Raw genomic sequence first — 22,339 nt, forward strand, 5'->3', positions numbered from 1 at the left:
TTTATCTAGGAGGATTCTTTTGTTTGGTAATTTGGTCTCCAAGCTGTATTTCTCCTTTGACTCAGGATGGCTAGAAAGAGAGGTGGCCAGGAAGTGGGTACAGGGGAGAAAGCTAGCTGCTTCTAGGATATGTGTGTGTGTGTGTGTGTGTGTGTGTATGTGTCTGGCTCAAAGCAAGTGTCTTAAACCTGTTCCAACTTTAGTTGTCCCCCTGCAGGATGGCACTCCTGTAATCCAGGTGATACTGCTCCGTCCCTTAGGACAATTCTGCCCTCTCGCCCCCATCCCGTCAGTCCCCGGAGAAACTAACAGTGGGGTACACCCATTGCTCATAAAAAGCCTCACTCACTCCGTGCCTCCCAATTCTAGCAGATAGATGAGGCAATTTGGCTAGCATCAGCTTCTTGCTCTCAGGTTTCTCAGAAGAGGCTGCAGGCTGACAAATCGGTCGGGCCCTTTACTTGGCCAGTTTGCCTCTGCTATTTTAGTGCTCTTCAATTATGATGGTGCAAACAGTCATTTAGCCAGAGAGAAGGGGGCTCTTTTGTAGCTGTTAAAAATACGCCCCACGTTTGAAGTCTCTTCCTCTATTTGCTGAACCTCTTGAAAACTCTGTGATGAACTATTTTGCATGGCTGCCCACTCAGGAAATGGATCTGGAAAGAGAGCTTGCCTCCTCCGTGGAGACCTGGATACAGACCTACCCCCTCCCACCTCCCCCATCCATCATCACAAGACGGCTTTACCATGCTAATTCTTGGCTTAGACTTCATCTAAAGAACAATTTTCATTTTTACTTACATTTTAAAGCAGGTTTTAAAATATGCTTAAAATCCGCCTGTTTTCCTTTTCCGAAAGTAACCCTATCAACATAAAAATTCCTTTTTCCCTTCTTCCTTCTTTCCCCTCTGTCAGTTCACATGGGGGTGACTGAGCCTGGGACTGATTTAAGGAGGTCTGGGTGCTCCTGTGAGCTCCGCTTTTAAATAGGTGTGGGATACTGGCTGAAGTGTTGATCTGTCTGAGTCTCAGTTTCCTCGTGTGTCAAATGAGCCGAACTTTTAGTTCCCTTTCTGCTGCCACTGTCATTTAATCATCCTTAAGGTCCCTTTACACCTTCCATGGGATGGAGCTTAATGCAGTGGGAATTTCCAGCAAGTAAAACGAGCAGCCCTTGGATTTTGCTTACACAAAATCATCATTTACTCAGAATCAGGCTCATGATCTTAATGGTTCCAACAACTCAAGAGTGCTTAACAGGGTGGCTGGCTCCCATGAAATTTCTGAGAGTTTCATTGAGCTTATTACATTCAGACGAAAAAAAAAAAAAAATAAGAGGAGCAGTAGGCCAGGAATGCTTTTTTAAGGTGTCCAAGGAAGGGGTGTGATTTTGATGCTCCATCCAAGCAGGGATTTTGAAATTTTTGTTCTCTGCTGTGTTCCCACAGCACCTAGAACAGTACCTGGTACACAGCAGGCACTCGAAACATATGCGTTAAAATAATGAATTTATCTCACTGAGATAAATAAACGTACTCTCGAAACAAATATTTTCTATTTCTTGATTTTAGGAAATGCTGATACACTAAATTCAACAGGCATAGTTTATCTGAGCTAGGATAGCAGGTGATTAAGTGGGTGGGCTTAGAGGGTCACGAAGACTGAATTTGAGGCCAGCTCTGCCGTTACAGGGTATGCAATGCGAGGAAGTTGATTAGTGTTTCTGAGTCTCATTTTCCTCATTTGTAAGTTGAGAATGGTGTTTGAGTCTACCCTCAGAGAGGACTGTTGACAGGATCTGATAAGCAGAACTTGTAAAGCACCTACATGCCTGGTGTAGACTAAGTGCTCAAAAACCTTAGCCATGAGTGAACGGGCAGGCTTCTTAGTGCCCCCAAAGCCAGTTTGTTTAATATTCTTAGAGACCAAGGCTTTCACTACATTGATCGCTATTAACCTATATTGTTAGTTATAGGCTGCTTCCTAAACCATATTGTTTCTAGGAAGCTGGGAGTCCTCTCCAAGCTCTCTGCTTTATGCTTCTCCTCTGCCCCTGTATAACCAGCTCCTATTCTCTGTCTCTGTTTTTGCTGGGTGATGTTCCAATTTCTCCATGGTCAGAACACACACTTAAATCCCCCGGTAGATAAAATGTTCCTTGAGGGGTAAGTTTCTGATCTGTTACTTCCCCTGGCAGCTACCAGAGGAGCCAGGTCCTTAGAAGGTGTTTATTAACTGACTTACTCTGACATTTGCATCCCAGGAAACTTCCCATCGACTTTATTAAAGGAGTCACACACATGGGGATTCAGATGGCATCTTGCAAATCCCAAAGTGGGAACATGTGTTCTTAGGGGGAAAAAAATCTTATAAAAGGAAACAGAATTCTAGGTGCAGGTGTCTTTGGATACCATTCAGATTGTCTGCCTGTGTCTCCATACATGTCTAGGACCATATGCATTACATATGTTATCTATTTTAAAATAAAACACTGCAGTGGTCCAGCTGTTCCAAATTCTGTTTCAAAGAACTTGTGGGTGCTTCTCAAGCAACACCACCTAGTCATCCTTGCACGGTCCCAGTCTGTTCTTCTACAGTGCTGAACATTAAAAACTAAATCCTCCTTGCAATCGCATTTTGCCCTGTGCAAACAATTGGAATTGGTTGATGAGAGAAAAAGAAAACTCCAATGTTGACATTAGCAAGGGGAAAACAGCCCAGAGCAAAAGGATGAGAAAGTCAATTCCTGGATTCAGGACACCCTGGGATCAATTCCCTTGCCAATGTTTGGCATGTGTCAAGGGAATGCAAATGAATTTAAATACTAGGCTGAGCGAAATAGAATTAGGAGGGTAAAGTAGAAGCTTAAAACTCTAATGATGTTTGGATTATCTCTTGCTTTGGGAGACACATACCAATGTTCTTTTTCATTAATATATGTACTTTTTTTTATTATTTAAGAAATCAAGGATCGACTGCATTTTAAGAATTTACTTCAATCTTTACCTTTTTCAGACCTGGCTGAATAGTTGCTCAGTCCTGCTTAGTTTGTAAGGGCTTCAAATGTATTGAAAATGGGCTATGTAATTTCATAGGCTCTGGAGCTAGGGCATAATTCAACACATCTTCCAAACAATGCTTCTTGTTTCACTTCTGGGCTGTAATTGCATAAAGATTTTGGAGTTCTTTACAGCATGGGCATAGGAGACTGACTTCAGACTAAACTTAGATGAATAAAGCTGATATTGGTACCTAAACTACATTTATAAACTTAAAAGAACTATCAATGGGTATCCATGACACAGAAGCAGGCTGATGGACATGCAAACTTAGGGAAGGCAAGTATGCTTTCAAGAGGAAACTAATTAAAATTTTTACCCCAAGTTTGCTCAGAAACAATTTTGGTTTGGCATTTAAGGAATGTTGGGAAAATAATGGTTCCTAAAGTGATACGATTATGTGGATTTTATACTCTCATTTAATCTACTTAAATTTCAAGTGATGTTCCTAATTGACCATCCTATCGTTTATTTTGTCTGTGATGTTCGGGTTCATTTCATGTTTGATATTCTTTTTCTTTTTCTCCTTCACAATGGGAAAGAATATATCATATTTTTTCATGATCTCGTCTTAATAGCAAGCACATTTGTGTGATCTTTTTTCCGATAGAAAGAAATTTAGATAGCTTTGCAATAAGGTCTACCAAATGGAATTTTCTTGGGTGGGAGGGGAATAATATAGCTTTCCAATTTTCATTTTGTTGAGATTTTTCTATTATCCCAACAGCTCGGGGAATGAATACAAAAGGTCAAATCTTTTTATTTTGTAGTATTACCTGTTAGAACTTTTTATAGGCTAGGTAAAAAAATTCTGCTGTTGAAAATAACTATGACTGTGTTGTTAACAAATTGTCTGAGGGAGGTTCCTTCCTCTAATGAATCCCTTTTATAATAAACTAGGGGTAGCTGCTTTATCACTGAAATTCAGAGCACAGTTATGGCTGTTGTTATTCCTGATGGATGCTAGAGGCAAGAGAATAGCTCATGGAACTATAAAGTCACTGTGAACTCGAACTGCAAATTAAAAGGTGACTTTGTATCCTTCCTATATGGAAAATGTGTGCTTGTCATATCTGCTTGACAGTACAAGAGTGAATGTATGGTTTGGACAATAACGAACAATGACAGTAGTCAACCTCATCAGAAGACATGAAATAAAGAAATGACAATGATTGATGGCAGCTGACTGTTTACGGATTTTTCTAGAAGAGTTTTTCTTGGCATGATCAAGTGACCAGGGGATGTTGTGCCCTGCCTGAGCTCTGCACAGCAAGCAAAAGACTGGTCCTCCCCTGCCTGCTGCCCTTGAGAAACAACTTAATTCCTTCATGGTCCCTTTGACTCAATCGAGCTAACTTTCATGGCCAAGAGAGGATGGCTTCTTCCGAAGCTATCAAGGTCCACATTGCATTTTGCAGAAATCTCTGGCAATACACCCAAGGGGATAAACATGTGGTATTTATTTCAATGTTCATTTTTATAATTCTTCATAAGACAAATGCTTCGAGTAAAAATCATAACAGAATTTTTTGTCAATGATCTCAAAACCAATAAATGATTTGTAATTTTCCCTGCTGTAGTTACTACATTTTCAATTAATTTACACAGTCCTTGATAATATTTTTATGTCCCTGCAATAAGAGCAAACACAAATTTTCTATAGTTGACTAATTAATAATGTATCTTCCTATAAATCACTACAGGTCATGAAAATACTCAGCGGATTAGTGAATAGTATGTTAAATGTGTTTGAAGCAGTTAACAATGAAGTGACCCTTCATTTAAGATGATCTGTTGACATCCTAACATGGTATTTGGAAAATTTTGGCCCTGATTGTGAGAGACTATCCTTTTAAAAAGTCATTTACTTTAGAGTGAGAAGGAGAGTGATACACAGTGTGGTCTGGGGTCACGCAAATTAATATTGAATTCATTCTCTGATGTTGCATTCCTGCAATGTAGCAACTGCAAGTTGACAGTACAAGAAGATGCAGCAAAAATCTGAGACAAAACTATAGAAGGAATTGAGGCAAACAACTATTTGGGAGTCTACCAGGATAGCAATGCATTGTTGTGCAAATACATGTAAATTCACTAGAACAAAATTCATTCAGTCATCTATTCATCCATCCTTTCTTTTAATCTTTAAAAAAAGTATAGCAAAATCCTAAAAGCCCACAAAGTTCACATTCTATGGTAAGCTTTTAAAAATGCCTCATCGGACATGGAAAGGAAAGGAAAGTTAAATTATCTGCTTGAAGTGGTAAAAAAAAAAAAAAAATCTGTCTGCTAGCCAGGGGTACATTTATGCAAAAGAAAAGAAAAAAGAAAGAAAGGAGGGATAGAAAGCAAATTAAAGAAAAAAACGAAAAGAAGAAAGGACTATTATTAAATGGTCAGGAGAAATGATGTGACCTACAAGTTCTAAGTTCGCATTCAAAATACTCAAGTACATATTTGCCTGCTCTCTTGACCAATTTTTCTAGCTCCCTCTAATGTCTAGCTTTCCCTCAACACATTTTTGGTGGACAGCTTTTTCCTCTATGAACAAAGGAACTGTGTACTCTCTTTTATTAATAACTCAAATAGTGAAGAGAACGATGTTTTTATGTTTTAAAGTTTCTTTTTTTCTCTTACAGGTGTATTTTTAGAAAAATGAATACAAATACAAATGATGTCCTAAAAAGTTATTGTTGTCATTGTTCTTGGGAGAGCAGCAGAGAGATATTTGAGACCAGAGGTCAAAACCCTCCATGACATTGTGAGATTGTGAATCTGAAGCTTCTGTGAATAAGCTACATGAATTCAATTGGGTCCTTAATGTCCTGTTTTTGTGCGTGCTAGTTGCATGTATTACATGTCTCTTTTCAAAATTAATCCTCTCTTGGGTCTTAGAGCACACCCTCAAGCCAGGTAGAATGAATTCTTTCGTGTTCAAGTAATGAATTTACTTTATTGTGTTCTGCAATTTCTTGGAATCTTGCTCAGTTAACATCTTTGGGTTTCCTACCCCACTCCCCCTTCTATTTGTTAAGGTACCCGTGGTTACCACACCATTGGTTCGCTGACCATTCTAACCTTTGGAATGGGAAAGGAAAAACAATAGCAACACATCATCAGGGTGCAAAATGATCTGTTTTCAGGCATTAAGCAGTCAGGTAGCTGTGAATTCCACGAAACAAAGGCATTATTTGCCATTTTGTTGTGACGTTCATTAATATTCTTGGAATAAAAAAAATTAGGATATGTTCATGGTTGGCTTTACTCAGAGGATCATTTGATGCCAATATGAAAGCCAAGGAGAGGAGGCAATTATGCACACATCACATGCATCCTAGTTTCAGTATGAAGCTGACATTTCAGACCTACGGTCAGGAAAATAACATGAAAAGTTTTACTACAAAGTCTAGACATGAGGAAGATTTCAGAGGAGAGGGAGGAAGCACATTGCAGGTGTCAGATAATCTAGTCTGATTATCTGAGCTGTGCTAGCTATAGGGGAACACTTACCCTTCAGTCCAGCTAGAAGTTAGCAGGGTAAGAAGGAACAAACCAGAATAACATAAAGACTAGCAACAAGGCTCAGGAAAGCAGACAGGAGTTCTAACCTAGCAGCTAAAGTTCTTGGGTTTGAGCAAAGATTGAACAAGAAAACTTAAATGAAACAAAACGAAAAACCAAAGTCAACCCGCCCCCCAAACCAACAGTAACCAAGATCCCCCTAACTGTTGAAGACTCTTCAGCTGGTAGCAAAATTAGAACCATTCTCAAAGACATCCAACTTTAGGGATCTATGATGTGATTAACACTTATCAGTTGAGAAACAGACATCAGTATGAGACTCATTGCAAGTGATATATCAATCATTGACCAAAGAGCAAAGCTTAAAATACCCCCTCCCCCTGCACTCTTGAGAACGGAGGTACTGATTTTCCACTGTTCCTCTAACACATTGCACAGGGATCGGGTGTTTCAATGAGAGGCCACTTGGCAGAATAAATCGTGGCAACACTCAACTCAGTGATTTGGACGTCATTTCCAAGGTAAGCAACATTGGCCTTAAAACACTGGAAAATTGCAAGTATTTGTTTTAAAAAGTTGTATAGCTAGGCACTGACTTAATTTTTTCAAGTTTTAACCAAAAAAAAAAAAAAAAAAAGAGAGAGAGAGAAATTAAATCAACAGCAACACACATCAAAAAAACCACAAAAGAACAAAAAGGTTTACAAGTTTGGTGGAACCCTCCCAAAGTCATTGTAGAGTCACATACAGACTAATGAATAGCAGGATCTATTTTTCTTTCAGTTTTTCCGATTCCATACAAATACTCCACTCCACTCTTAGACGTGTCTTTTCAGTTTGAAATCGAGCTTTCGAAATTGAAAAAAAATAAAATCTGCACCCAGAAGTCTGTTAAACTGAATTTAGAAAGACCCAAATAAACTCACAATTACGCTCAAGTATCCCAAACTGTAAAATATTCCATTCTCAAGTTTCCCTTGAGCAGACAGCGACATGACAAGACTGGAGTGTTTATTTTTCTCTATCCAAAAAACCTATCCCATTTCTCTGTAGCTTCCCTTTGCCATGTAAATATTAACAGAGTGATTACAAAGTTAACTCATAGAAAAGTTGTTCTTAAAAATCATTCACTTGCAAGAACAGCAAATACTTTGAGCAAATATTCAAAAACAGGGATTTGATGAGATGTGTACAGAATTAAGTATTTAACAATGACCCTTACCTTTTGGAAGTCAGGGAGATCTTTTTAAAATGCAATACTTGATTGTTTTCACTCCCTTTGTTAGAGGGTCTGTGATTGACTTAACGTTTGTGATGTGACAAAATAAATCGAGGTATAGACTGAGAACCAAGTGTCAGTGAAGGATCAAAGTTTGCTACTTTACTACTATGTTGTAATTGTTTCTCATTTTTCTGTTATCTCACTTTGTAGTACCAGGTGACCAAACTATCCCAGTTTACTCAGGACTAAAGGGCTTCTGGGACAGAGGACTTTAATGGCTAAAACCAGGCAAGACTTGGGCAAATCTGGATGAGTTGGTTACGTTAAGTCTGAATAAACGTTGTAAGTCTGACTGACTTAATATAAAGCCTGATCTATTTAATAGTGAGGGTTTGAATTTACCAGTTTAAATGCAGCTTTGAAGTAACTGTTATGTAACCACGATTCTGTGGCAGACTCCACTAAAAATTATGATCTGTCCCCTACCCCCAGCCATTTTTCGTTGTTTTGCACAACTACTCAGTGCATTACCACACAATGTAAAATTCTTGGCTCCTGTTTGAATCTTTCTCATGGGTTTTAAATACCCCTAACTGTAAACGATCAGACACAGAAGGTTGGTTTGGTTAAACCCTGACTGGATTCCGATGCTGGTTTCTAAAGTATGGGAACACAGCCTCACTTTCGGGTACTCTGGCTGCAGTTTTTATTAAGTGCCTACACTAGCATTAGATAGAATCTGGAGCAGTTGAGGCTCTGTTTCAGGGGTAGTAAAGGAACTATGGGATTATTAGCTTTAACACTAGTGGGTTGAAGCTCCGCGTAAAGATTGTCATTGACTGCAGGGTCATGGTGTACAGTTGTGCAGAATGGGCACTGCACAACTCAGGAGGCACCATTCGCATTTCTGTCTATGGGAGAAGTGTCTCCTGCAGGGCACAATCTGCATGGCTGAAAGTGGTGGCTTCCTTCTTACAGAAGCTGGTAAGAAGGAAGGTAGTCCTCATACTCTCTAGAGAACCTCTGTTCCTGGACAGTGATTAAGGGAACAATAAGGAACAGGGTGGTTCTGCCACCAGGTACTGATAAATCCCAGATGCATGAATTACCTGACCTTCTCACTCATCTCTCAGCCTACCTCACATGCTCTCTAGGAATGACATTACTTACCTCACCCCACAAATTCGAACCCTTAGAATTTTTCTCTGGAGGCTCCATTTAATAAAAGTTCCCTCTGTCGACTAGAATAGTGACATACCTCAGGCTTGCGTGTACTCAGCTGAATCTTGTAGCTGATTGCCTAATGACTAGATTCTAACGGCACAGCTAAATGGATCCTACCCACGGAGGGAAATGTAAATCGAGAGCCCTTGTGTATTTCCATGAAGGGACATCCATTCCCTTTTCAAGAGCCTCCATTACTAAGCTCCTTTTTAAAATCAGTGTCTGGTCTCCATTTAATTTTACCCCTGAATGTCCATCCTCTTTCCTACACTAGAGAGAAAAAAAGGGGGCTAATCACGAACCAAGTAGTAATTTCTTAATCTTGGCAGATGATAGAATAAAGACACTGAATGGAAGGTGAAATGACTTCAGAAGAAGTGGAGATTATTTGGAAATGAAACCAGGATTTTCCAAATATCACCTGTGACACATGTTTTATGAGCTTGATTTAGATGGTGGTTATAGTTAGGAATTTTTTCCTGATACACAGTTAATTCCATCTCAGAGGAATATAATGGGATGTGTTGTTTCGAAATTTATTTAAAAGGAGCCTGTCAGGCAAGGTGAAAGAAGGGATTCCATTACAGAGGAATTATTTTAATTCAGTAAAGACTGGGGATGCTTTTATTTCAACTAGTGACTAAACCATTTAAAAAGAGATGCTTCCTTCTCTCTCTTTGCTCTCGAACTTAAATGCCACAAGTGTTAGAGAAAAAAGAGAGTAGGACACTTGGTGGTGGTCATGGTCAGAAGGGCTGTCCCTCTTCCCCTGAGTCCCTCCTCAACTTATTCCGTATTCTTTCAGGGTTTTCTTTGTGGAAACCCACATGATTGTGTGATTATTTACAAGGTCCCACAGGGAATGCATCTTCCTTTAAAAAGCCATCAGAGGCTTCCTGGGTGGCACAGTGGTTGAGAGTCTGCCTGCCGATGCAGGGGACACGGGTTCGTGCCCCGGTCCAGGAAGATCCCACATGCCGCGGAGCGGCTGGGCCCGTGAACCATGGCCGCTGAGCCTGCGCGTCCGGAGCCTGTGTTCCGCAACGGAAGAGGCCACAACAGTGAGGCACCCGTGTACCGCAAAAAAAAAAAAAAAAAAAAAAAAGCCATCAGTACTGGACAGGAATCCCTGGGACCACCTGATGGATAGTATTTGTCATCCAAAAAGAGTTTTTCCCCATCAGTGAAGGTGTTACAAGGTCTAAGAACATAGTCTTGTTAGATAAAAACAGACATGGCAGTGGAATTCATTGAAAAGAGACTATTCTCTATTTAGTTGCTGTAGCTACAAAATTATTCGATCCATATTTTTTTAAAATTATTTATTTAATTTATTTATTTTTGGCTGCGTTGGGTCTTCATTGATGCACGTGGGCTTTCTCTAGTTGCAGCGAGTGGAGGCTACTCTTGGTTGTGGTGCACAGGCTTCTCAATGCAGTGGCTTCTCTTGTTGTGGAGCATGGGCTCTGGGCGCACAGGCTTCAGTAGTTGTGGCACACGGGCTCAGTAGTTGTGGCTCGCGGGCTCTAGAGCGCAGGCTCAGCAGTTGTGGCACACGGGCTTAGCTGCTCCGTGGCATGTGGGATCTTCCCGGACCAGGGCTTGAACCCGTGTCCCTTGCATTGGCAGGTGGATTCTTAACCAGTGTGCCATCAGGGAAGCCCTCGATCCATATTTTAAGAGCAACAGAGGAGAGACAGTGTGAAAGCACTGCGTTCAAGGTCAAATTTCTGACGAGGGGCCTTCACACTTGCTTTCCCTTTTGCCGTAATTCTCTGTCCACAGATATTTGTGGGGCTGACTCCCTATCATTTGGGCTGAAGCTCAGATCATCTGACTTATATTCCCTCTCCCCACTCAGTCACCATTGCATGACATTCTTTATGGTATTTCTCAATGTCTGAGACTATCTTACTCATTTTTTTACTTGTTTACTGTCTAGACTTCCCCACTGGGCTGTAGGTATCCTGAGAGCAGGGATCTCACCTGTCTTCCTCATCAATGTCTTGTCATCTAGACAGTTGCTCAGTGAACTACACTGAATCAGTGGGTTCCATGCTAAAGTCAGGACTCACCATGATTTTTGCTAAAAATGACTCGTACCCGAGCTATTCCTAATTGACCTGTTATTCAGAACCGTAACATCTCTATTTAGGGTTCATGTTTTGTAAAAAATGAATTATTTAATTTGGTGCCTTATGTTTTCAGTGCTTCCATTTTCTTTGTTTCAATAAGCATCTCCAAGCGTATGCTGTCTTTCATCTGACCCTGTGTGTCTGAAGTGTTGCAAGATAAAAACCAACGTAGGTAGCAAGAAGGCATGGCAAAGGGGCAAGAAATTAAAGCACATGCTGAGGTAAGAGGGGAAGAGACTGGAATATGAACTGGGGCTGTTTAAGGAGGAAGTTTCATTTTTGGGTTCTGGTATTTTAGCTCAGAATGGGTACCGTGTTTTTTTTTTTTTTTTTTTTCCACTGCATGTGATAATGTCATCATTTATTTTTAAATGGTTCTAAGTTGCAGATTTAAATTTATTTCAAATCAAGCCCTATTTTACAATTACTTTTAATAGGAAGAAATGAGGCAAGGACATACATAATCTACCATATTTGAAGGACTCAAACAAATACATGTTTGGCTGTGAATTCTAAACTCTCACCAAAACCGAGAGATAAAAATCCACCTAAAATATATTTTCTTTGTTTAGTCCTTAGGGGGAAATGTCAAGTATTGCACTTTAAAATTACTTTCATCTAACATTTTTGTCCCAACTTTCCCCTTCTGAAGTCACTATTTTTTCTTTTCAGCAAACATGATTTTGTGAATCCTTAATGTTAAAGCAACTAGATTTTCTAACTCAACTTTGAAAGATTGACTTTACTCTACAGAGCTATTTTTAACAAATGGCATATTTACTTACAAAATTGGGAGATGGGGGCGTCCAGCTGAGGCACGTTCCCTCCCTTGGCGTTGAGTTTCTGGACTTGGGTTGGGGGCACAGGCTTGTGTGACTGACCGGTAGCCCGGTACATGGCTTGGACCCAGAGAATGCGATCTTGCTCATCATCACTTGCAAATATCACGGTGTCTCCTTCTTTGACTGCATTGAAGAAGGCTCGGCCACCCTCCAAACCTGGGTTAAAAGGGAAAAAAAAACCTGCTAAGTTGAGCTGCAATGTTCTTGGCAGGACTAAGTTCTGAGAGAGGCAGTTTCTGTGCTTTTTCTTGGGCTGCAGAAGGGAGGAGCCATTTATCTGACTGTAGGATGGGAAATCTGATACCCACTTGGCCACAAGGTGGGGCCATGGTGTCCAAGAGGCATTTTGAGCCCAGCTCTTGTCTCCCGCCATCATTGTTTGGTTGGAGACAGAGTTGTCAATTGAGCTGCCTAATGGACGGGTAAACATCTGTCTATAAATAACACTATTATTTCTCTCATCTTTTTTTTTTTTTTTTTCGCGGTACGCGGGCCTCTCACTGTTGTGGCCTCTCCCTTTGCAGAGCACAGGCTCCGGACGCACAGGCTCAGCGGCCATGGCTCATAGGCCCAGCCGCTCCGCGGCACGTGGAATCCTCCCGGACCGGGGCACGAACCTGTGTCCCCTGCATCGGCAGGCGGACTCTCAACCACTGCGCCACCAGGGAAGCCCTCTCTCATCTTTAAATACAAACAAACCAGACAACAAAAACATCTCTTGACCCCCACTTCTCCCTTGAGCTACTGCCCTATTGTTCTTCTCTTTACAATGTAAGTGGATCTCTAGCAGGGCTTCTCAAATTTTGGTGCACATGTGAATTCTCTGGGCATCTTGTTATAAAATGTACCTTCTGATTCAGTAAGTGGGGCTAGAACCTGAGATCCTGCATTTCTACTCAAGCTCCCAGATGATGCTGATGGTGCCGGTTGGAGGACCACACTTCAAGTAGCAAGGGTCTCTCTCCTCTTAAAGCCCTAAAGCCCTTCTGATCGGGCTGCTGCCCCAGTGAAACTTGTCGAGGTCACCAATTACTTCCCCGATGCTGAGTCCGATGCTGAACTCAAAGGCTTCATTTTGTTCCATCCATCAACTCATTCCATTCTCTTTGAAAGGTTTTCTTCACTTGGCTCCAGGTCATCTGATTTTCTTCCTCCTTCCCTTGCTGCTGCTTTCAGTCTTGTTTGCTGGTTCCTCCTCCTCCCACTCCTCCTCCTGACCTTTAAACATGGGAGCATCCTGGTCTTCTGTCCTTGGACCTCTTCTTTTCTTCATCTACACCCAATCCCCCATCGTGATGGCCATCGCGTCAAATACCATGGATATGCTCATGGTCTCTATATTTCTAGCTCTACACTGGACACCTCCCTTTGAACAGCGGACCTGAACATCCAGTGGGTTTCTTGACTTCTCCACGTGGATATTTGAAAGAGACCCCAAATTTACCACATCCAACACTGAACTCCTGGTGTTTTCCCCAAACCTCCTCTCCATCTCAGTAAAGCTGACCTCATCCTTCTGGGTGCTCAAGTCCACAACCTTGGGGTCCTTTCTGACTCCTGATTTTCTCTCACTGCCCATTCCAATGAAATTCTGAAGGCTTTACTTTCAGGACGTCAGAACAGAATTTGACCCATTCTGCCTTCTCGAATGCCGCCACCCTGAATTCAGCCATGCTCATCTCTCACCTAGATTATTTCAATAGCCTCCTATCTGATCCATCTGCCTCCATCTTCACTCTCTATGCTTGATTCTCCAGATGGGGGCGAGAGTAATCGGTTTAGCGTAAGAGTCAGATCATGCCACCCCTCTGCTCAAAACCTACCAGTAGCTCTGCATTTCACTCAGAGGAAGAGTCTAGGTTCTGACAGGGCCTGCAAGGCCCCACATGAATTGACCCTTCACTACTTCTACCATCCTCTCCTACTACTCTCTCTCTCACGTGCCCCTGTATGCACCCAAGTCATGATGGCCATGCTGGCCTCTTGCTGCTCCTTGAACACTCCAGGTGTGTTCTCACCTCAGGACCTTTGCACATGATATTGCCTGTGCTTGTGTTGGTAGTTTTGCACTTAGAATTGCCAGGGATTCTAGAACAATAAATAGCATCATCTTTATATGAAGGGTCTAGTGGTGCACCATTATGGTGGTTATGATTATGAAGGAATATTTTGGTTCATTTCTTACAGAGAGTTTTAAAATGTGTGATTTGGACAGGATGATGTACAGTTAGCAAGCTGGGAAAACCTGATGAAATGAATGGATACAACCATAAGAAGGAAAATTCTGCAGGGTGAGAGAGGAAGAAGAGCCTTGAGGGATGCTTTAACCCCTGAAAAGTGGGTACCAAGGAGCTAAAAGGAAGAGTGGGGTCAGTAGAGCTCCTGTAGTCTAGTCTCATGGTAACCTTCGGGATAAGCTACTATGGTACCGTAGGTGATCTGCAGGCTAGACATCACTGGATGGGTCCTTTTCCTTGCCCCACCACCTCCCGTCTGCCAGGGCCCACAGCTGGGAATAGGGACACTGTGTTCCTGGAGCTACAGTCAGAAAGTCAGTTCATGGGGCTGCCTTGGGATGTAGAGAGGTAGAGATGGAAAGATGCTAAGTGTTCAGATTTTTTATTTAATCCTCCCAACAGCCCTGGGAAGCAAGTACTCTTATTCCCACTGTATAAATGAGGAAACTGAGTCACAGAGAAGGAGCTAACTATCCCACGAACGCAAAGTGGAGCTGTAAGCATCAGAGCTGGGCTTCTAGCCCGGGCTGTCCGACTCTAGAGCTGGTGACCATAAGCATTGTGCCGGACTGCTGCAGAGCCGGACAGCACGCCTTGCACACAGCAACTGCTCGCAGAGGATCAGTTATTAACAACAGAGTGAAGCCTAATCGTGGAGGGAGTGGGGCAAACAGACACATCTATAGCAGCACAAGCAAGGACAGTGACGGCAGCGGAGAGTACCAGAGCTTTTCCAGGAAGCGTGGGAGACCACGGACACACCATTGAGGGTGAGGAGAGGGCAGAGAAACTAGCTGAAAGAAAACCAAGGAAGGAGAAGGCAATGCGAACATCAACACGTGCTCCTAGGCAGCTGTCTTGGGCAAGGCAGCGGTTGCCGGGGACGGCATCTGCAAAATGCAACGTGTGACAGGGCCTGGGCTCTCCACGGAATACCCCCCAGGTACTGACCTGTCAAGAGCAAGAGGACACGTCTGGGAACGGATGGAGGCAGACCAGGCAAGGAATGTCGGCCAGCTCCCGGCCGGGGATTGCCGTTCCAACAACACACATGGACGTGGTCTGTTTATTATGGTAAAGTTGAGTTGTCAAAGATTTAATTTAGTTGTTTAAATTGTGCCACTGAATTATTCTGAATGAATATCCTACTTGAAGACTTAATTACTCGATCTAATAGGAATTGAGAGATCGTTGCGTACTCTTCCAACCATACCCAGGGAAAGGTAAAGTGTAGTGTTTTCATCTTTTGATTAAAATGATGGCCCTGAATGTAAAACTTACTTACACTTATTTACCAGTTCCCCAAACCAATCTTTCAAGGACCCTAAACAGGTAGAGTTGATTTAGAGCAAGTGATTATGTCTGGATGAGTGCTGGATCTCAGACTGGTACAAAGGCAAGGATGTCCATGCTACAAGGCTACCTGCCCCATAAACATCTCCACCAGTTGGTTCCACTGACAACCAGGATAAAGCTGAGAGGAGAGGGGGGACAGATGGACCCAGAAGTCGTGCTCCAGGTGCACACTCACCTTTCAGGGAGCAGAGGGAGAGACTCCACAAATCTCTGAAGACACTGGCTAAATTGTGCATTACCCTGATCTCCAGCTGGCAAACTTTACTATACATAAGGATCCCCTAGAGTGCTTATTGAAATAGGAGGATTCTGCCCTCCCCTTTCTGGTTCTTGGTTAGGTTTGGGGTCCAGGAACTCTTATTTTCCATAAGCACTCTTTAAGAAATTCTGGGTTAGACTTTTCTCATGACGATGGGGAGTACTTGAATCTCCATTTTCAATCAAACATTGCTTTGAAAATAACTAGGACTTGGCACACGGAAAGGCAGAGAGGATTCCGCTTATTATTCTCAAGAACATAATCACTTTACTTTCCATTGACATCCTTGGTAAAGGAATTTATAAATTATATCCCATGGGATCAATGTGAAAAAAAGAAGAGAAGCTTTTATAATACATATGCACAGTTACCCCTTTTGCATGTAGACAGAACAGCTTTCTCCCCACTCCTGCCCTCCCCGCCGCAGGAAGAGAATTCTGCGTTTGAATGATAAAATAACAACTCTAGCTTTGCTATAGCTGTACACAGAGCTATGTTTTACTGCAGCTGCCAGGGGGTGTGACGGGTTAGACCCCAAGTCCCAGCTCTTCTTCCTTTACAAAATGAGATGATAATCCGGGTCCCATATAATTGGTGGATTGTGGTAAAATCCAAACGCCATCACGTAGAGGAAAGGAATGGTAAACTGGCTTAAAAGAAGGTAGTGTCATGAGATGGTATTGTTTTTCCTTCTCATGTTGGTCCTTGAGTCTCCCACTTTAAAATATAGGTCCTAGGAAAGAGGGACTCTGTTTCTTTGAAGGGAACTCAATGGTTTGAGACCACAAACCATCACAGAATGCCACGAGGGCTGCTTTCTTAATACAGGGGCCACAACCTTTCCATGAGTTGTTGCACGAACTTGGCTCAAACTTGTAGGTTCTACTGATGAGGAGGGATTTCCAGGCAGAGCCTTTAGTTGATGCCTTACGTGGTCAGCTCTGTATCACTGTGCTCTGGCAGGATGCTAATTATCTACAGAAGTCTGAGGAGGCGGGGCTGGTCCAAAGCACTCCGGGTTGGGATTCTGAAGCCCACTGCTAATTTTCCTAAGTGGGCTGGGCCAAAGGTCTTCCCAGCCACACCTTTCCAGGTTAACACCCCATCTTCTCTCAGACTCTGTTTTTCCTTTATGTGTATTTTGTTGCATGTGGAAGAGCAATATGGGAGTAGAAAAAAAGGTTTTGGGCCAAATAATGCAGTATGGTTGGAAATGCTTTCCTTGTGCAGATTTGGCATAAAAATAAACTTCTCTGGGAGAGGGCTGTTGGTGCCTGTTGCTCATTAATATGCTGAAATGATTTCGCACCGCCCCTCCCCCCCATTTTGAAGGTTCCTTGAGGCGGATTTCTATTCATCTCTTTCTGGGAAAAAGATAAAATGGGTGGGGGGAGAGGTGTGAGGGGGCAGGATGTGGAACTTATGCAATGTAGAACTTATGAGAAATACTACCGTTTGCGTGGTTCTTAGTTATATAAGGTTGAGGAGCTTGCATGTCTACACTGTAGATTAGTGTCTTTTTAGGAAAAAAACCATTTAGCGAGGACTTTCTTTTCAAGTACCATCAGCTAACTTTGAATTGTAGTTAACAAGTGTGTAGTTAACAAATGTGGACGTACAGGACAGGTTTATTTGGACATGCAGACGCAATACCTGCCAAGCCCACACATCACTGGTGAACAAGACACACACACACACACACGCACACACACAAAGTCGTTGGTGTACATGTAGGACTTATTTTTCAGGAATTTCTTTTGAACATTCTAGGGTGGAGTACAAATTTGATATGGGCACAGCTACATAGAAGAAAAACGTATTCTGTTTTCGTTTTGGTTTTATGAGGATCCCTTGAGTCAAAACAAAGCCCTTGATTGGAATGGCATTTACTCGTCCAGGTGGCTTAGTGTCCAACAGGGAGGAAGTGCCCAGAAAATGTTAGTTGAATGTTCATGTGGGAAGGGGGAGATTTTTATGGGTTCACAGCCTAGCGGGTGGGCGGGTACCTGGCTGGGGGTCCGTGTAATCCACAGTGTAGCCATCCAGTTGGAGAAGTTCCTGAGGCTCCGCTTTTTTCTCCCGGTAACTGCACATGGCAAACGTGTACTGACTCACCTAAAAAAGAAAAGCACACATTGTGAGGATGGTTCCCTAGGGCCCATTTTCCTTGAAAAAAAACCCTCCGTGTTCAAGCCTGTCCTTTCCCCTGAGGCCCTGCACTCAGGAGCTGGGTTCAAATTGAGTTTTTCCACCTCCTGGCTGTGTGACTTGGAGCAAGTTAAAAGACTTCTCAGGTCCTGTTACCTGATCTGTAGATGGATATAATCTGAGAACCCACCTTCTCACTGGCTTATTGTGCGGACTGAATGAGTTCATAAGTAGAATGCATTTAGAATCTTTCCCGGATGCTTAGGAAGTGCTGGACAAAAGTTAGCTATTATCATTACTGCTACTAGTTTAATTGGGCTGAGCTACATGAAACTGACATTTGGGTAGGTCAAAACTGGTTGCATAGCAGCAATTTTTTAGTTTTTACCTGATATGACTATGGCCCTGGCTCTGGCTGAGATTGTCAAGCTCTCAGACTTGACACAGGCCTTTCGGTCAGAAGTTAGGGACTAGACTTTTATGCATTTATTTATGCCCTCCGTTTCTTTTAGTATTTTACTTTTTGCAGGCCAGTTCTCAGCACTGAGCCGCATGTCTCAGCCCATCCTCCCCCTTGCCACTGAAGGAGTGCTTTTGGTCACTTTGAAAAGTCTTCCCTTCATCTCAGACAAGTGCAGGAGTGACATGCTGTCACAAGCAATGAATGCTTGATCTCTAGGTGCCAGTCATGGGAGAGCCATCCTCAGCCCTGGACGGCACGGCTGTTGTCACTGGTGTGGCCCTCACGACGCACACGGGCATCAGCCCACGTCAGCGCTGGGCGCGGGCTCTGCAGCTACAGGCCAGCCTTCAGGTTCCTGTCGCCTCGGTGCATCCAGACCCCGCGTAGATACTTAGCATTTCTACATCTGGTTTGTCTGCAAGGAGCCCGGGGGAAAGCAAGACTCCTTCAGGCTTCGGGCTAAAAGCTCAGGGGCGTATTTACCATCCGCGATGTCAAACGTCTTAGTGAAGTAGTGCCACATCCCTCATCTTAGTTCCCTTTATTAAAACAGACGTTTACTAAGTGAACTTTGATCCCGGCAGGGGACATTTTTTATCTCCTTCTCCATGGGTCTGATTTTTTTTTTTTTTTTGGTAAGAAATTGGTGCTCTCAAAGCCTGCACACATCTCCCACAGTCCTCAGCCTGAAGGGCCCAGTGGCAAGATAAAGGGAGTCCACGGGAGAACGTTTTACTGGTTGATTTATCTATTGCTGCCCTCTGTTGGTTCCTGATGAAAACTTCTGCCCGACGTGGGTTTCTTGATCACGCATATGGTTTGAAGAATCTGTTCCTTATATTGCAAGGTCTTGATGGGCTTCAAGGGAAACATAAAGCCACTCAGAGTATGTTCATAAGTGGACATGTATTATGCTCTGTAATAAGCAGAACAACTAATAAAGTTCTCTTCTAAAAAGGAGGATTTAAGAGTGCAAGCTTTGGGTGGGGTCACATAGGCCTGGGGCCCCATCCCAGCTCTCAGAAGCTGTCATATATATAACTCAGAGTCTTCATCTGTATTTTACCTGTGTCTTATTGTGACTGGAGGATTAACAGAGCAGTGAAGGGCTTTTCACACCGTGTGTGACACTCACCTAGCAAATACTCAATTTATGCATTTACGTAAGCAGTTGCCATGCATTTGGCACTAACGTCCTAACACAAAGTAGCTGAGGAGGTGTATTTGCCTACTAGATTATAAATCCTTTGAAGGTATGCCTAGGGAGTCATACCTTGGTTATATTCCCCTTGCCATGAGCGAAATCTACCACGTAACAGGCATTCACTAATTGAGTCTGATTGGTTCTAGAAAAATGAGTATGTACCATCCAATAAAGAGGTTTTCTCCCTCCCAAATTTACATGTTTCTCCAATCTACTACTGATCCCACGAACAACCTATCTCCCACACCCCCTGGCATGATAGTGAACACAGACATTGCTGGAACAGTTCTGCAATGCTTTTTTACCTCTCTGGCAACACGGAGATGATATAGTTCGTTAATACGATGATTAGCCAAATAGACGATTGCAGACACTTACTTGAGATCAGAGAAATATCACGACAGAAGGCTGTTATTTCAAGATTCAGGCATTTACTCTTACTACATGCTTGGGGCTTTCTGACTTTTCCTTTTTCTATTTCAGGTCCTTGCTTCTTGGAGCACTGTATGTTGCTGCCCCCTTCTGGTGATACTGTTGAAGTTCTTCCGGGCAAACTTGGGGCTCAAAAAAACTCGAATTGGTTTATTAGGACCATTTTAATCTGGAATTTGGCAACTTACTTTAGGAAAAAAAGGAGGAGAGAAGAAATGACTTGTTTTTGCATATTTCTAATTACTGCAAGGTTGGAGGGAGCCTCAGACTTTCTAGAGAGCTTGAAGTGTGAGGGAATAGCAAGGGTCTGGGAGCTGCTAAACTGTTTTAAGCCTTGACCTTCCAGAGTGTGCTGCATTGAGAGAGCTTGCCTGACGGGGGGGAAGTCGGCTTAGATGAAAGTACAGTCAACAGATGGTACAGATAGAGAGACTGAGTCTTGATGACTTTGTTTAAGCTCTGGACCTAGCCATGCCAGAAAACTCTTTAGTTAATTAGTAATTTAATGAACTAACCAATATATTTCTTCCTCTTCTAAAACTTAAGCTAATTCGGGCTGACTGTTGTCATTTACAAACAGAACATAAATGCAAATGCCCTTTAGGGCCATTGTGAAGTTGAGTGGGAAGAATGAACATTCATTCAGTTATAAATCATTCACCTATAATTCATTCACCTATAAATCATTCATTATATGCCTTACAATTCACTTTCATAGTTAACTTAATATTGTTTTCTGGGTGACAACTGTTGTATTATAGGGTGTTTTATATTATCAGACAATATCTTATCTCATTCAGATTTAGATTTTTTTGAAAACTGGAACGGTCAGAATTTGGGTACATTATATTATCTCTAGGGAATCCTAAACAGGTTATGATTTAGGGACCACATTGTCTCTAACTGATGCAAGGTGTGTGAGTTCTAGGACACTGTATCTAGGACATTGTATAAACCTCCTTGAGCACAGTGCCATCTCAGTGCTTGGTGTCCTGGAAGACATCTGGAATCAGAAGGCCTATGTTAGGATTCACATAGGCTGCCTATGAGCCACTGACCTTGAGCAAGTCATTTAACCAGCCTCAGCCTCAGTTTCCTCCAATGCGAAATAGGGATAAGACGTGTCCTTAACACAGTACAGAAATCTTTGGGGCACAGAAGAAAAATATTTTAGAATAAAAAGATGACAGAGGTGAGGCTTTCTAACCTGGTCTGGATGATGGGTTGGCTTCTTCCATTCCTCTCCTCCCACACCCAAGGTGGGGAGCTCAGGGTGGAGCTCGTGGAATTGGCACCTTCATCATTAACATTGGTTTGGTCGCCGTTCCTAACAACGGTAATCAACATATTTGCTCCTTACCATGGCCCCTGGGGTTTAGAATGAGTTTACCCAGCAATGTCTTGACTCAGGGTGCCGGGGACCCGTTTCTCCTTAATCCTTGTGTTAGGGTCTGCAGCCATGTTCATAGGGCATATACTGGGGTTTCAAGGAACACAGCTGAGAGGCTTTGTCATGCCATTTGCACAAAATCATCTGTTTAGCTACTCTGATGCTCAGTTCCTTGGAGAACATAAACTCTGAGAGAGTGTGGTCGAAAAGGAATGGGAGACTTCAGTTTAAAAGGGACAATGACCTCTGAGGCAGTGTTTCTCCAAAGGTGGTCACTGGACCCCCTGCATCAGGATCTCCTGGGCTGCTTGTGAAGCATACAGATTCCTGAGCTCCATCTCAGAGTCTTCTGCGCATCAGACGCTTCTGGATGGTCCTTGGGGTCTGCACTCTATTTACTTAGTTATTTTTAGGCTGCACCCTATGGCATGTGGGATCTTAGCTCCCCGACCAGCGATCAAACCCGTGCCCCCTGTGTTGGGAGCACGGAGTCTTAACCACTGGACCGCCAGGGAAGTCCCTCTGCATTTTACAAAACACCCAGTGCAGGCAGTCCAGGGCCATACTTGGAGGACACTGTGTAGGAACACTGAAGTCTCTGGGAGAGAAACACCCTGCAACTGCTTCATTCCCTTCAGAGCTGGTAGGGCAGACTCCAGCCACATCCATAATCATTTTAGCCTCGATCCTTAAACACGGGAATTGCTGCTTTGGCTCAACACCCCTCTAAGGGTGGCCTTTGTCCCTGGTTAGTAGGAAGCCCATTTATAACCTATCTTTGGTTCCCCAAGGTAGTAGCTCTAAAAGGAAATCTCCCTGAGAGAATTTAATAGTTTTGCATTACAG

General features: G+C 42.8%; 1 protein-coding gene across 16 annotated transcripts in view; it reads right to left on the reverse strand.

Moving 5' to 3' along the window:
* Window positions 1–22,339, reverse strand: part of CADPS (calcium dependent secretion activator) — a 479,603-nt gene that overhangs the window by 149,427 nt on the left and 307,837 nt on the right. For 12 of the 16 annotated variants that reach the window (XM_029242782.1, XM_029242791.1, XM_029242780.1 and 9 more), the window contains exons 11-12: window positions 17,863–17,971; window positions 11,948–12,160 (exon numbers count right to left, since the gene is read on the reverse strand). In XM_029242782.1, coding sequence (XP_029098615.1) covers window positions 11,948–12,160; window positions 17,863–17,971 — 322 coding nt within the window. Of the gene's footprint in view, window positions 1–5,238; window positions 5,261–11,947; window positions 12,161–17,862; window positions 17,972–22,339 lie in introns of all 16 variants that reach the window. The other 4 variants (XM_029242794.1, XM_029242796.1, XM_029242797.1 and 1 more) reach the window with 1 other exon arrangement.

Source organism: Monodon monoceros, unplaced genomic scaffold (genome assembly GCF_005190385.1).
Source record: "Monodon monoceros isolate NGI ecotype Baffin Bay Population unplaced genomic scaffold, NGI_Narwhal_1 Super_Scaffold_3, whole genome shotgun sequence".
NCBI classification, from domain to species: domain Eukaryota; kingdom Metazoa; phylum Chordata; class Mammalia; order Artiodactyla; family Monodontidae; genus Monodon; species Monodon monoceros.